General features: G+C 39.0%; 5 protein-coding genes and 1 long non-coding RNA gene across 7 annotated transcripts; 3 read left to right on the top strand and 3 right to left on the bottom strand.

The window, feature by feature from the left end:
* Positions 1–50: 50 nt before the first annotated feature.
* On the bottom strand, positions 51–984 carry LOC135798554 (intraflagellar transport protein 20 homolog). The gene is made up of 2 exons (XM_065311422.1): positions 768–984; positions 51–703 (listed from the first exon to the last, which is right to left on the bottom strand). The coding sequence occupies exons 1-2, from the start codon at positions 889–891 to the stop codon at positions 435–437; spliced, it is 393 nt and encodes a 130-aa protein (XP_065167494.1). The 5' UTR covers positions 892–984; the 3' UTR covers positions 51–434.
* Positions 985–1,112: 128 nt separating this feature from the next.
* On the top strand, positions 1,113–2,432 carry LOC135798761 (BTB/POZ domain-containing adapter for CUL3-mediated RhoA degradation protein 3-like). The gene is made up of 3 exons (XM_065311707.1): positions 1,113–1,294; positions 1,349–1,521; positions 1,591–2,432. The coding sequence occupies exons 1-3, from the start codon at positions 1,287–1,289 to the stop codon at positions 2,304–2,306; spliced, it is 897 nt and encodes a 298-aa protein (XP_065167779.1). The 5' UTR covers positions 1,113–1,286; the 3' UTR covers positions 2,307–2,432.
* LOC135798760 (uncharacterized) lies at positions 2,423–9,418 on the bottom strand. The gene is made up of 5 exons (XM_065311705.1): positions 9,337–9,418; positions 5,395–5,477; positions 4,761–5,319; positions 4,621–4,688; positions 2,423–4,363 (listed from the first exon to the last, which is right to left on the bottom strand). The coding sequence occupies exons 2-5, from the start codon at positions 5,401–5,403 to the stop codon at positions 3,347–3,349; spliced, it is 1,653 nt and encodes a 550-aa protein (XP_065167777.1). The 5' UTR covers positions 5,404–5,477; positions 9,337–9,418; the 3' UTR covers positions 2,423–3,346.
* Positions 5,466–7,355, top strand: LOC135798762 (uncharacterized). The gene is made up of 3 exons (XR_010549778.1): positions 5,466–6,002; positions 6,065–6,596; positions 7,097–7,355. It is a non-coding gene; the product is annotated as an uncharacterized lncRNA (long non-coding RNA).
* Positions 9,419–10,012: 594 nt separating the features above from the next.
* Positions 10,013–11,182, top strand: LOC135798303 (lys-63-specific deubiquitinase BRCC36-like). Its single transcript, XM_065311105.1, has 3 exons — positions 10,013–10,211; positions 10,277–10,487; positions 10,552–11,182. Exons 1-3 carry the CDS (start codon positions 10,098–10,100, stop codon positions 11,001–11,003), a joined length of 777 nt encoding a protein of 258 aa, XP_065167177.1. The 5' UTR covers positions 10,013–10,097; the 3' UTR covers positions 11,004–11,182.
* A 312-nt stretch (positions 11,183–11,494) lies between these two features.
* On the bottom strand, positions 11,495–13,512 carry LOC135798974 (protein RER1-like). 2 transcript variants are annotated; one of them, XM_065311978.1, is made up of 5 exons: positions 13,280–13,512; positions 13,052–13,158; positions 12,823–12,927; positions 12,368–12,464; positions 11,495–12,308 (listed from the first exon to the last, which is right to left on the bottom strand). In XM_065311978.1, the coding sequence occupies exons 2-5, from the start codon at positions 13,124–13,126 to the stop codon at positions 11,992–11,994; spliced, it is 594 nt and encodes a 197-aa protein (XP_065168050.1). In that variant the 5' UTR covers positions 13,127–13,158; positions 13,280–13,512; the 3' UTR covers positions 11,495–11,991. The 2 variants fall into 2 exon arrangements, with proteins under 2 accessions (XP_065168050.1, XP_065168048.1); XM_065311976.1 differs by lacking the exon at positions 12,823–12,927 and adding an exon at positions 12,667–12,771.
* Between the last annotated feature and the right edge of the window lie 919 nt (positions 13,513–14,431).

The following is a 14,431-nucleotide window of genomic DNA, read 5'->3' as shown; positions in this document are numbered from 1 at the left end:
TTAAAATTTGATGCAAACTCGTTTAAAACCCGGAAAATTACTAAATAATGTTTGTTTGCATGACACACAAGATTATTTTAATCTTATTTTGATGAAAATTACTAATAACTTAACCTTCTCAACAGTTTAGAGGTTAAGACGCAATATTTATATAAAAACGATCAGTTTTCCAATTTAATTGAATTCCGCTTGTAAATTAACTGCTTTATAACCGCAGGAAAGTAATAATCCGCTCATAACAATTATTAATCGCATTGCCACAAAATATAATAACAATTTACATCTATTTTCTTGAATGTTTGTAACTATTTTGAGGTTAGTTAATGTTTCACGTTTCTCTGACGTCACAAAAACTTCTATAAACACACAATAAGTGGAATTAGTGTGTAAAACTTGTTTAGCAAACAAAAGTGCAATAAATCACTCCTCTTACATTAATAACTAATAAGTGAATTTAAAATTTCATTCTGTTCCATTTCAGTCTTCTGTAAAGAGTTGAGCTGGTTTTTCAGACGTTCTAATTCCATGCTTTTCTCCGAAACCAACGCCTGCAGCTGTTGTTGATCGACTTCGCGATGTTTTTCCATTGTTTGCAGAGTATTTCTTGCGCTGATTGCTTTTAGTTTCTGTTTGTCTACTTCTTTACCCAATTTATCCACCAACGTGATGAAACTGTCGATGATCTTTTGAAATTCATCTAATTCTGCAAAAATAGAATTAATTAATATTTATTCTATGTATTAGTGATTGAAAATGTGTTATATTACTATCAATGTAGATTTTGCACTCATCTTTAAGGACGTTTGTTTGTGAGGCGACTTCTGGATCGAGGATGCGCACTTTGTCGACTTCATCGAAGTAAATGCCGAGTTTATTTAACATTTCAACCATTTTTTCACGCTATTAGTTGTAATTGTGTTGCAAATAAGTCTAAAATGACTTTGCAGACATTTTGTTGTTATTAACTGTTTCCATAGTAACAAGAAAACAAAATTAACTTTTGATCCAATCCTGTTGAATATCTTTCAGTGCTGCCAATATTTCACCAAAGTAACTAACTTTTCATGTCTGGTAAATGACAGCTATGACTTTTATGACATTGGTCTGATTCCATCGCCTGTTTCGTGAATGACTAATTCACAGTTAGCGTAAAACCGTCTCGATAACACGTTATCAGTCCACTGTTATCAACTAACAATAGCTAACATTTAATGTGTGTTTATTGATAAAATGCTTAGAAATAATTAAAAACTTTGCGGTCACAGCTTCCTCGTCGCTTTTCTTCTATGAACTCGTAAGTTGTCATTGAAATTACCATCGAATTTATTCTGAAAAGCAAATATTTCAGTGCAATTCTCAACATGTCCGGCAAGACGGTAATCAAGGACAACCCCTCGCAGTATGTGAAGCTGAACGTAGGTGGTGCGTTGCATTACACCACAATTGGAACACTTACAAAGCATGACACAATGTTGAGGGCAATGTTCAGTGGTCGAATGGAAGTACGCTCTGATTGTGAAGGTAATATTCAATAAAATTATATTTAGAACAAGAATAACAAACTAAAACATTAAAATTATATTATTTCAGGCTGGATTTTAATTGATAGATGTGGTAAACACTTCACAACTGTCTTAAATTTTCTCAGAGATGGATCAGTGCCACTTCCCGAAAGCACAAAAGATTTAGCTGAGCTACAAGCAGAAGCAAAATATTATTGCATCACAGATTTAGCTGAATCCTGTGCACAAGCCCTGGCAAGAAAACATGCTGAAGTTGAACCACTCTGTCAAGTCCCACTGATCACATCGCAAGCAGAAGAAGAACGCCTCATCAGTTCCACAACAAAACCAGCTATAAAACTCCTAATAAACAGACACAACAATAAATATTCCTATACAACTACATCTGATGATAATCTACTGAAAAACATTGAATTGTTCGACAAATTATCGCTCTGGTTCAAAAATCGCGTGCTTTTTATCAAGGATGTGATCAGTACCAGTGAGATCTGCTGTTGGACATTCTACGGACACGGTAAGAAAGTATCTGAAGTGTGTTGCTCGTCAATTGTCTATGCAACAGACAAAAAACACAATAAAGTTGAATGTCCAGAGTCACGAATCTACGAAGAAACTTTGAATATTTTACTCTATGAGACAAGAAATGGACCGGATCAGGAACTGATGCAGGCGACATGTACACGTGGAGCTGTCCTGGGCATGAGTTCTTATACCAGTGACGAAGAAGAGGAACGCACCGGATTGGAGCGGCTGCGTTCGAACAAGTTCAACAATCAGACGTGATGCAAACTGCCCACGTGCGACACGTTCAAAATCTATTTATTTTCTTAATGTATATAAATCTATATTTGTGTGCGTGATGATGAAACCAGTGAATGCGATGTAAAGCTTCCGAGATAATTCACATAATCCGAACAATTTATTTTGAATCCGTATGAAAAAATTACAATTACAGCGCTAAAGTCAATTAAGTGGAAATTGGGATCGATTGATCCGAATCGCAAAGTCACAATGCAATCAATTTGAAACAATTGTCTTATCTTGTCATCCCTGATTTCTTGTACATCAACTTTCACATAAAACTCTCCGGTTAGGAGTTGGCACTCCGATTTTTAAATAATATTTCAATGCGTTGGATTTGTTTGGAATTTGCGGTTTACTTGGTATATCTTTGCGAACTATATAAACAATCTCTTTAGCATTCAATATATAATATAATATATATATATATATTCAATATATTAGTTATGTAAGAATATATATATAGGGCCGGCGCGGGATCTATCCTTAGAGAATCACTTAAGAATTAATGGCGTAAGTTGGCTTAAACTAGACGCGACGGATTGTTTAATCGTACATTTGACCATTTACATTTAAACTCTAGCAAAGCGCTTGTTATTTTTTTTTTTGTTGTATCGTGTATAATACGTATCGTACGAGGATGCTAGGTTTAAAAACGCCAAATCAATCATTTTGACATCGAAAGCACGGGGTTCCTGCTTTTTAAACCTAGCACAATATTTTCTGGGTTCTCTTTTTTTTTTGTTCCTATACCAAGTGTTTTGAAAGTGTAACAGTGTAATTGATTTTGTAGAAGTATTCAAAAATAGGTCGCGAGTGTTTTACATTCTTGTCGTGTACATCTCTGTCGGCTTGTCAACGTTTTTACGATTAAGTTTAGTTTTACGCGGTATTTGTAGCGGTATAATAAGTACACTTTTTTAAACAACATCAGGTTCGCTCTTAGTTCTTCATCATCATATTGTAGTTTTAGCCGCGTGCGCTCTGTTATTGTACGAATTGTTAATAATTGTTATGAAAAATCACGAACGATCATTCTCTTCATCGCTTTCATCATGCTCACGTAATAATGGACTACCATCGTAGAGTTTACTACGACTGCCCTTTTGACTTCCGCTGCGTTTTGAGGTAACGCCCCCGTTGCCTTCGTGGTGTGCAGTTGGGAAATTGGGCGTGAAACATCCGCAAGGCGTGGTCGGCGCGGAACGCGGGAACCAACTACGGCGTTTTTCCTCTTTTCCGGCACCGCCTACCGCCGAGCTGGACGTTAACGGCATGTACAACGTTTTCGCCTTGGAGCGATTAAAGTAGTGTTTTAACTTTGGTGCAGGCGCCTCCGCACTCACCGGGCTTTTATGCTGCGCGGGCAATTGTTGAATTTTATCCAGTAACTCACGCATTTCCAGCGTGGGACTGGTCGCACGTGGCGGAGAATCCGGTGTGCCCAGATTAGCCAGACTGCTTATATCTGAACTGGTCATGCTATTTGTAACGCTGTTGTAAATCATATCCATTTGTGGATTGCTCTGTGCGTTTATCACCACACTAGATGCAACGAGGCTCGAGGGTGCACACACCGATAAATTCAACAAATCGGAAAAGTTGTGCTCCGGATCGCTTTCAGACTCAACTGAAGCTTGATGCCTGGGTTTGAATTTATCCCGCAGACGTACCTCGCGTTTCTTCAGTTTTACTGCGGGTTCAACACTCTCAGGAGGTTCCTCTTTGTTGGTACTAAGATTGGACGCAGGTGGATCGTCGGTGGATGACGCCCGATTTACGAAATCGGTGAGATCGACGACTTCTTGCCGCGGCGAGTTTAAAAACTGCTGCAGTGAAGCGGAGGGACTTACACCAAGGATGGCGCCGATTGGGGGCGGTGGTGGGGTGGGTGCTGGCGCCGGAGAAGATGTTGAATTACGCGCTTGATGCGTATTGGACTGGGGTTGCTGTTGCTGGGGCGGCGGACCGCCGACGACTACCGAGACTTCTTCCAGGCTGCCTGTGCACGAGTAGGGCGGCGGTATGATGTTGTTCGCCTGCGGAAAATGCATGAATTTATTACCTATTTACTCCAACATTGAACTTTTGCGAAATTATGGGTTAACAAGTAAGTTTTGTATCGATTTCTGCGCTACAGAGTGTTGAAATGTTTAAAATCTTCAAGGGTAATGAAAAAATTTGTTGTATATGTTGTGTGACACTCTGTAGATTGATTTTATTTTTATTGTTCTTTGGCAGACCACCAAGCGTAGTTTTTGCACGAATGTTGGAAGTGTTTCAAGGACACACGTACCTCATTGGCGGCGTTGCATATGAAACTAGAGCTTAACGAGTCGATTGTGCTAGTTGCAGATAACGTTCCTTCAAAAAAGAAAAAACATAAATTAATTTATTTTTTCTGTTTTAGTTTGGATGTAATCACTCATCACTCACCTACGGGTCTAACAATAAAATTTCTAAAATACTGCACCATCAGATACCCGGTTGAGGTACCGTTGGACTTCACGACAGCGTCACCATTGTAGCTGATGACCAGCGGGTAGAGATCCGGTTTGGAGGTGACCTCCGAATACGGGGGCGGCGCCTGATGAAAACTACCGCATCGACTGTACTGCGGCGGCGCGTAGCATGACCCATTCGAATCTGGTTCCGAATGATGCTCATCGCCGACACGCCCACTTCCGCCCACATCTCCGCAGCATAATGATGCGCCCGTGAAGGAGGCGGTGCTCTGCCGGCGCCACAATGAACACGCGCAGAGGATTCCCAACAGGGTGGCGGTGGTCGCCGCCCAGAAGTACCAGTGGCCGATGACCAGCGACACCATGTTGTTGGCGGGCAGGTGGATGCTGCTACCGCCACCGCCGGCGTTGGCGGTGCCCACGGTGTAGCCACCGGCGCGGAATACTGAATCCGCTGGGTAGCAGCAACCCTGCTTGCAGCAGTCCTTCGGCGGGCTGCACGTATGGCCGCCATCACAGTACTTTCCCAACTGGAATTTTATTTCGTATTTAAATTTATATTATAACCCGGCGCATTCACCATTTTTTGAAAAAGGTTAACTTACAGTAGTCATGAGTGACGTATGTCCTTTTGTGATGCATGCGGTGCGTTTATTGCCTCCTCATCGCAATTACAGAGCATGGCAGGCTGGAAAAGCCCAACAGAAAAGATTTGTTTGGTTGATGTAATTTATTTCGGCGTAGTTTTTACGACTTTTGCTACAATTTATTGGCGCGCGTCCAAACGAACGCCGAAAATCTTGTGCTCTCTGTAAACGCATCGTAAGCTTCATTTATCGCGTACGTGCGCTACCTAACAATGATCTGTAAGTCCCCCGGCGGCCATTGCTAGGCTGTCATAAATTAAGAAAATTTTAAAAACCGCAGGAACGTATTTTACATTTTAAATTAATATGATAAGCATAACTTAAGATTCACCGCGTTGTTTTATTCATAGGGTGGCTGTGGTTGGCTGGACGTTGGGTTTATTTTATGTTCGAGAATGCCAATACCGTCCCCGCTATTCGTGACGGATGCAGGCGCCGCGACGTCGCCGCCGATCACGCCGCACCGCGTTTTGGCAGAGCCGCTGGCGCCGCCAACTTCTCCTCTTACCCCTGTGCACACCCCCAGCGTGCTTGTACTACAGAACTATCTTCAAAACAAACTTTGTGTGCGTATGTAGTTTTTGTTGATTTTTGCCGTGTCTAACATTTTCTTCGTTTTTTTTTTCAGGCAAGTTTTAGTTTAGTATCTCTTAACAATGTCTGACTGTCGTCTTTGTTTGTCTCATATATTCTCCTTGTGATGCCTCAAGGACACGTAAATTCCAGCGGCATTATAACTCCATCTTACTGACAATATGACGCAGCAGCATGCTTGCTTATCTTCGTCATGGCGTCATGAGTTGAAGACAGGCACGTCACTCATCTGCGGATGCTTCCTTGCGTTGCTATGAATATCGAGCGCGTTTGAAAAGCGTTGGAAGTCGTTAGAGATTGATGTGGGACAACAAAGCGTGTTATTAAAAGGCATTGATGTGGAATAAGTCACGTGTTATGCTTTACTTTGCGTAAACAACGTGACGGGGATAAAAGCCCGCATGACGTGAAGGTCAGCGCTTTGAACTGCGCAGCAAACACTTTAAAATTGATGAAATTTTAATTATCAATTAACAGCACATTGTGAATGGGTGTATAATGTGACGCAGAGAGAAAAGCAGAGAGTGACGCAGATATTTTAATATACTGCGCAGATATGTTGGAAAGTAAGTGAATTTTGAGGTTAGTTTCATATATCAAGCATATTACCATCTATATCGTACCAAATATTCTTTATTGTAGTGTCTGAGGATGTTATCTAAGTTTTTTTTAACCTAAAATAAGTTTCTACACAAAAGAAATCTAACAATAAGTTTGAATAGCTAAATTTTAAGGTTATAAACAACAAAATACTGCTATAACCTTATTAAATGCAAATTTTTCTTATCAAAGTCGCAGAATGTCCTTCTTTTACTACTGCAACGACAAAGGATCATACATTAATTATTTCCCGACTGCAATTTATGAATTCCTGGCTCTATTATAAACCATAATAATTCTATGCAATTAGATCATGATTGCGATGCAAATTATCCTCACAAATTTATGTGTGGCTTAATTATACACCAAACCCATCTTTATAATTATTAGCTTCTATTATATGATCCCTATTTGTTTGATATATTGTTTTTCCGTGAGGCTACACTGTTCAACGATGTAGTTTTAGTTGGTGTAGTTTTCGTAAGCAGCAACTGGAGTAACTCGAGACGGCTTGAAGTGTTTTCCATCCGGATAAGTGCCTACGTTGTTAACTGCTGTGCGGAAACTATTCTGCAGTTCAGCGCGTGGCCGACCACAACAGCCAAAGACTCTATCAAGGAAGAATAGAAGCAACCAAACAAGTTTGATTAAAGCAATTTGCCTAGAGCCCTACAAGTTTGACAACAAACTTTCACAGCGATGAATTTAGTACTAGGACGTGTGTATTGGAGAGTATCATTTGTAAAACACTCTGTATATCCATCTATATGCATATAAAGAAAGTAGGGTTAGTTAAAACGTTGATAACTCATTAACGGCTGGACAGATGTTGATGATTTATGATTTTTTGGATTTGTCTTTACTCCAAATAGCAGAATAACTATTAAAATATTAAAAATTATCATTTAAAGAGTGTTAAATAAGGGATGAAAGTTTGTATAGAGGTTCAATCATATTTATACCTAAATAATTGAATCCTAGATGGCGCTTAATTGCATTATTAGCATTTTGCGTTTTTTCAAAATATAAATGCGAATAATTTTGAGAAGAAAGTAAAAATTAATTTTTACTAAAAACTCCAAAGCGGGACAAAATTGCGAGCAAAAGAAAGTACGATGTGAATGTGGAGAAATTTCCTAGTAATCCAAATCGAATAACCTAGCCTCATTCTGTCGCATCGGCCATCTTCTTCGTTGTTTGTGTGTCATGTTCTCCCGCGTGCCCAATTTCTCCTCGATTTTTCCTGCTATGCTTCCCGGCTCCGATTCCAGTTGGAACCGTGCCAGGGGCAAGGAATTAAGCCGACATCCAGGGCCTTCACGCGCACATCACTCCACGTTATACTTTCCATATAACATTCCCGTGCCGCTTGCGGTTTGCGGTCATGCGTTATGATAAATGTCGCAAAAGGTCAAATCAACATTCGAGATTGTTATTGTTGTTATTTTCAGGCGAGGTCGTTAAGTGTATATTTTGTAGCAACATCGGAAATGTTACATGGCGTGACTTTTATCAAATTTTCCAATGCGCAAAGTACACATTTGAGTTTTTTACTGCATATTGATGTAATTAATTAATAATTAAATCAAAACCAAGCATGAAATCAACTTTTACGCCGAATAGTTTTGATAATTTTGTTCAAAAACATTTTTATAGGTTAGATTTAACATAAAAGTGACATAACCTTCAATTTAAGCTACTTAAAAAGCGTTTTAAATTAAAAGTTAATTTCGTGTACAAAAACTAAACCCTTATAACCTTTCCATCGCAAAAAAGCTTTGATACCGGATAAGGTCAAAGATCGAGGCGATTGATAATGTTTACCGGGTCTAATCATTAATTGATAGCCGCCGTCCCGCAGCCGGATTGCTACGCGGTAAAAACGTGATAAAACGTGAAATTAATCGAGGTTACCGCTTTCCTTCATCAGCAGTTTCATTATAAACTCGGCATATTGTATTTTTACATTTCACTCGCCTTGAAAATTCAATCTAACAGCGTATGCAACCTTGCAGCATGAACGTAAATTGCGAAAAACTGCGATTTTATAAACTGTTTGAGCATCGCGTGCGAAATGTCAATGTCACTACCACGCGTGCTGACCCGGCGCCTTCACCATCGCAATTTACTCCTACCAAACTACAACTACAACTAATTAAGCAGGAAAAACTGATTAATTGGGCATAAATATTGATGAAACTAATAAATTCACAAATTGCAAGCAGAAATTACTAGTTGTGTGCGGTATTTTCATTATAATCGATATGTAGTACTTTGTAATTTAGTTTTTTAAGTCGTTTGTGATGTAAGTGATGTGAATTATGTGTGTTTGCAGCTTTTAATAAATCTAAGAACAGGTTATACAACCGGGTTATGTGCAAGTGAATTCGTCGCGCGCGCGTTCCCTCGCTTGGCTTGCGCTTTTGCTGGCCCGTTTCACGTATCCGACCGAAAAATGTATCGATTTTCGTCGGCGGGGGGGGCGCACACCAGAGCGGCGGCGGCCGGCGGTGGTTTCATCCCTCCGGATTCTCTCCGCGCGCTCGTACGCGATGCTACTCTATATTTACCACCAACAGATAGCTTCAATCCTGAAATATCCGGTTTTCATTGTTTTCGATTTCCTACCATTATTCGATTTCCTTTACTAATGTTTACAACACGTTCTTTTTATTACCTGATTTATTATGTTTTTTTTATACTTACTATATTGTAAACAATTGCTGCAAATCTCTGGGAATTTCCTTCAGTTTGATTGATTGTTTGACCACTGCACACTGTGTTTAGTTTATTTAATATTTAGTATATTATTAGATGTTATAGCAAATATTACGAAGGTTTATCATGATTGTTGTTGGAGTTAATTTAAGACAACCGAAATGAATGCGATTCTACGCACACGAGTTTTGCAAGCGCTTGCAATTAGGGTGTCATTACGTTGACGCATACCGTCTCGCCAGCACGGAGCGGGCGCACCACTAAGGAGCGCGTGGACGGTCGAGGCGCCGCCAACACCGGACGCCGCCCCCGCCGCTGCCGCCAACGATGGTTTCACGCCGTCGCATTGCAGACTTCAACTTAACATTCTTGTTTTTTTTGATTTCAATTAATTTTTAACAATAATAACTGTCACAGAAATTTTATAGTAATTTTTTTGAACATTTTAAATTGTAATTTGTTACTTTTCCAGTACATATTAAATATAACATGTTAATTAGGTTGCATATGTTTTGTAACTATAAAAATAACTTTATTTAGAAATTATTTATAACTTAAATGCTACAATAATTGATTTTCTGTAGTATTTCTGCTGAGGAAAACTATGAGTTAATAATTTATTGCGCAGATGTATTTTATGCGTTGCATTGGTGCTAACTTGGTTGCCTAACATTGATGTTTACTAAAGAATAGTTTAACTCCTGGTAAACTTCGTGAACTTTTTCTTAATGTCTTAAAAACCGGACAAAATGGAACCTAAATACTTAAACAAAGTAATTTTAAACGCTGATGTATATGCGGTATGTCTGCAACACGCGCTGTCCACCGAAAAGGAGGAAGTCATGGGTCTTCTAATCGGAAACGTAAGCTTTGATTTTTAAGGTTACTAAGTTTGATTTTGTTATAAATTGATTGTTTTTTCTGTTAGGTGGATGAAACTACTTCTACCTCACATATATCAGCCTGTACTATTCTGCGGCGTATTGATAAACAACCAGATAGAGTTGAAATATCATCTGAACAACTTCTGCAATCTTTTAACTTAGCTGAGAAACTTTCTAATCGACTCAAGAAAGAACTCAGAGTAATTGGCTGGTATCACTCTCATCCACATATTACAGTTTGGCCAAGTCATGTTGGTGAGTTATTTAAACAAGTCATAATTTACTAAATAATTTTTATAAAACATTTTTATATTTTCAGATATTAAAACTCAGGCTTTGTACCAAATGATGGAACGTTTTTTTGTTGGGCTGATTTTCTCAGTATTTCCAAAGAATGCTGGTTCTGTAGACAATCAGGTGCAAGTAATAGCCTTCCAGTCGTTGAGTGATAGCGATCGTCGGTTGGAAATCAAGCTGGAAATTGCTGATTCAAAGCTAGCCACACATAACTTGGAAGCTTTGTCTACATTGCCTAAAAACCTAGTGCAGGAAGAGAAAGATAATCATAAAGATGCACCGGATGACGAGTGCGATGATTTTCTAATTAGTATGCACAATGAAGCATTGAAAACTTTGAATCATGTGCACATCGTGTCGAAAATAACGCGGCCAATATGCGAAGATTTGGAGAAACGTCTGGAAACAAATCGGTTGCGGATTGCGGAATTGAAACGGATCGTCAAACTATTAGAACGAGGACAATTCGCGTAAGAGTGCCATATTTTTATATATATTTTAATCATAAAACAATTGATTATGATATTTATTTATCTTAACATGTTCGTTCATTTTGAGAACAACTGTTAAAATATTATTTTTGTACATACGAGTGCAAATCGCAAGTTTTTTGCACTTTTTGGAACTTAAGCAGATTAAAACGTTGAAAATTACTACATGAATCTTAAGAAAATTCCTTTTAAATGAAAAAGGATCAAAATTTTACAGCATATTCGATGGTAAAATATTCAATTCACTTACCTCTTTTCAGTTTTAAAAACAAAACGCGTAAAATAGCAATAATGGAACTTTTTATCGCAATTTTTTGATTTTATACTCACTTATATCGTTTACCCGTTCAAATTTTTGCTTCGTCATCGCATATTTATGAAAGTCATGTCAAAATGACGAGCAATTTATTTTTTCCTGAGTTCTTTATCAAAATATCAAAATTGTAGGAAATGAAAACAACATAAACATTGCAATTTGGTTTTTTATGCATTGCACAGTGGATATTTCGCGTTACTGTCATTTTTTCTGCATATTTTAAAAATTTAATAATATTATCCATAATACAAATCACTTTATATAAATTGTGTAAGTGTTTGAAGTTTATTTACACGTAAATTGAAAATTAAGTGTACAAATACAAATGATACTAATACACACTCTTCCAACAAAGGTAGGAATAACGAAAAACACCAAGAAAACAACTCGCGGTATAAACAACTTATGTCGAAATAATACATTTTATGTTTGCTAGTTACAAGTTAAAGTTCCCCATTTGCTCCATGACTATGCCCGCAATCCGACTGCGTATGCATCTGTAGAAACACGTATCTAATGTTGAAATTTATTCATCAATGTTTTAAGTGAAAGTAATCGCTAGCGTGAATCGTTCATTGTACACGTGCACGCGTGTACGTTTACGCCCGTCTGTTATGCTAGATTGAAAACTTATATTTTATAAACATCCGCGGGGTCAATTGGCGCCGCCGACCACCTTCCCCGTGTCTTCGTGCCCCTGGTACTTGGGTTTGCCGTGCGTGAACGGCAGATAACGATACTTGATCATGTGTCGGATCTGGCGCTTCATCGTGATGCACAGCAGTGTGAAGAAGTACATGACGAGAATTGGCCAAAACACCGGCACATTGAAGCAGTCGAACAGCGTGCAGAACAGCGCAAACAGCGTGCTTTTCGTGACGGAATACCAGAACTTGAATTCGGGCAGGCGGCGGATGAACGGCCGGAACTCTTCGTTTGCTCTCGTAGGCAGCTCTGGACCATTTTCTTCAGCTGGTGAGAAATTAATTTCGTGTATATCATTCTCCTAGTTAAATTTTTATGGGGCTTACCATCAAAGTCCATCGCTGGATCGATTTTTGGCGTTAAAAATGCAATAAATAGATTTAAATGGTAAATGCCGAGGGCGTAGGTGACTATGTACCATCCCTGCAACGAAATTGTGTTACTTTCTAAGTCTGTCTAACATTTAGGTATAGAATGAGCCGACCCCAAGTATAATTTGCTTAGATTTAACAGGCACCCAGAGGCGGTGGTGGACAAAAAACACTCAACTTTTCGTTTCGACAAGATCTGAATGAGTAAGAATATGAGGTGATAGATGAGATATGTAAATAATTAGGGAGGATACCTGCGCGATCAGGACTCGAGCCAGGAATCCGGCCACGAAGAGCACGGCAAAGATCCATCTGCCTGCCTTAAATGGCACTGTACTGTCCACCACGCCCTGGTACCACTACAAACAGAGAAAGCAAATTATACTAAGGGGGCCGTGCCGGCGGCGTACCTGCTTGCTGATGATGCGGAAGGAGAAAAGCACGAGCAGCGCTAGAGCGCCACCCCAACGACCTTTTGGATACGGCGTCCAACTATCCAGCTGACTTTGATATATCTAATTGTTTTGCATTGATATTTTGTTAATTTTCAACTCAGTTTTTCTTATATTAAGCATACTAATATTTTCTAACTTTTATATTAATGTGAGGCATTTAAATAATGTGAATAAGGTAAATTACCTGTGAAATTCGAGTCCATGCCTGTGACACTACACTTTTTTTGCTACTCCCTGGTGATAATAAATCCTCATCCATGATTATATTCTAATATTTGTACAAATGCAAGCCTAAAACACAAGTAATGAGTTCAATAATTGGTCCAATTAAATGCCGCTTAAATTAATATTAATGAGCATCGACCGACAATTGTGAAATTGTCTCCGGGTTGGTGCCCCAGCTCATGCTTACCGAATTATGCCAGTTGATGGATTGGCGATGCGGCGTCTTTGGCGTCGTGTACGTAAACTTATGCGGCGGGCGGTCGTTGTTGTATACAATGCGTGCGGGGCGACCCTTTCACGTTATCAGTCATCCATTTTCGGTATTTTCCTTCGATTATGAGGATTATGATACCATCATCGCGGGCGAGACATCCACGTCAATTTGTTTTGACGTTTACTTCAATCCCTTTGACAGCCAGCAACAACCTGCTTGCAACTGCTACTGGTGGCGCTGCTGTAATAATTATTTAAGATAATAGATGGCGCTGTCATTTTAGAAATCAATTTTACTTATTCAAAAGTACAAACTTTAAAGCTTTATCATATGTTGAATTGTGTGCTGCATATAGTGTCGTTATTCGTTTGTGTGTATCTTTATTAATTTCTGAGATAAACGATTCTTAAGTGTTGGTGGAAGTACACGCTTCATTTAAATGCTTGAATGTATATGTTGAGCGTGCTCGACTTTCACGATGCGCGCGCTTAGTTCTGCACCAGGCGTTTGTGGAGTCGGACGCGTTTTCTGCTACAACGTTTTCGTTGTGAGTTTGTTATTTGTTAATTCGGGTAGAGGTTCTCTGTATTTTGTGATAATCCACCGCCGTCATGTTCTTATTTCAAGGAATTGCGTGGAAGTCGAGAAATAGAGGTAAGTACAGGTTTTTCTTATTTTTCTTTGCTGAAATTGTTGTCTTTGTTGAACTCATCTGGTCGCGTATGCATCGTTCTAGAAGTCTTATTCATACGCAAGCACACCGGTTTAGAACGATAAGTGATAAGATTTGTTATTGTGCACTTATACATACCGCATCGGAATATACACACGAGTATCGTTTGCAATTCGACTCATGAAATTAAATTATTTTAAATATCCATCAGACAGAGAATTTTCAAATCTTCCATAATATCGTATTTTGTGGTTGCAATCTCTTTTAGTTTGGATGGCAATCGAAAATCGGCGAAATTGGGCGCCTCGACAGTTTGCTTTTATCGAAATTTAAAACTTTAAAACTTGCAATGCGATAGGCATTTTATACGAGGCGACATTGCCGCCCCCGAAATCACGCTAGAAATGCCATAAAATCGCTCTCAAACTTTTACGATAGCAATACATGTGGCC

This window comes from Atheta coriaria, unplaced genomic scaffold (assembly GCF_025399875.1).
Source record: "Atheta coriaria isolate IRGN ID8LTWV9N9 unplaced genomic scaffold, Caltech_Dcor_3.1 hic_scaffold_9_pilon, whole genome shotgun sequence".
NCBI lineage: Eukaryota > Metazoa > Arthropoda > Insecta > Coleoptera > Staphylinidae > Dalotia > Dalotia coriaria.
The sequence above is the reverse complement of the archived record's forward strand: the minus strand, read 5'-3'. Positions and strand labels throughout refer to the sequence as shown.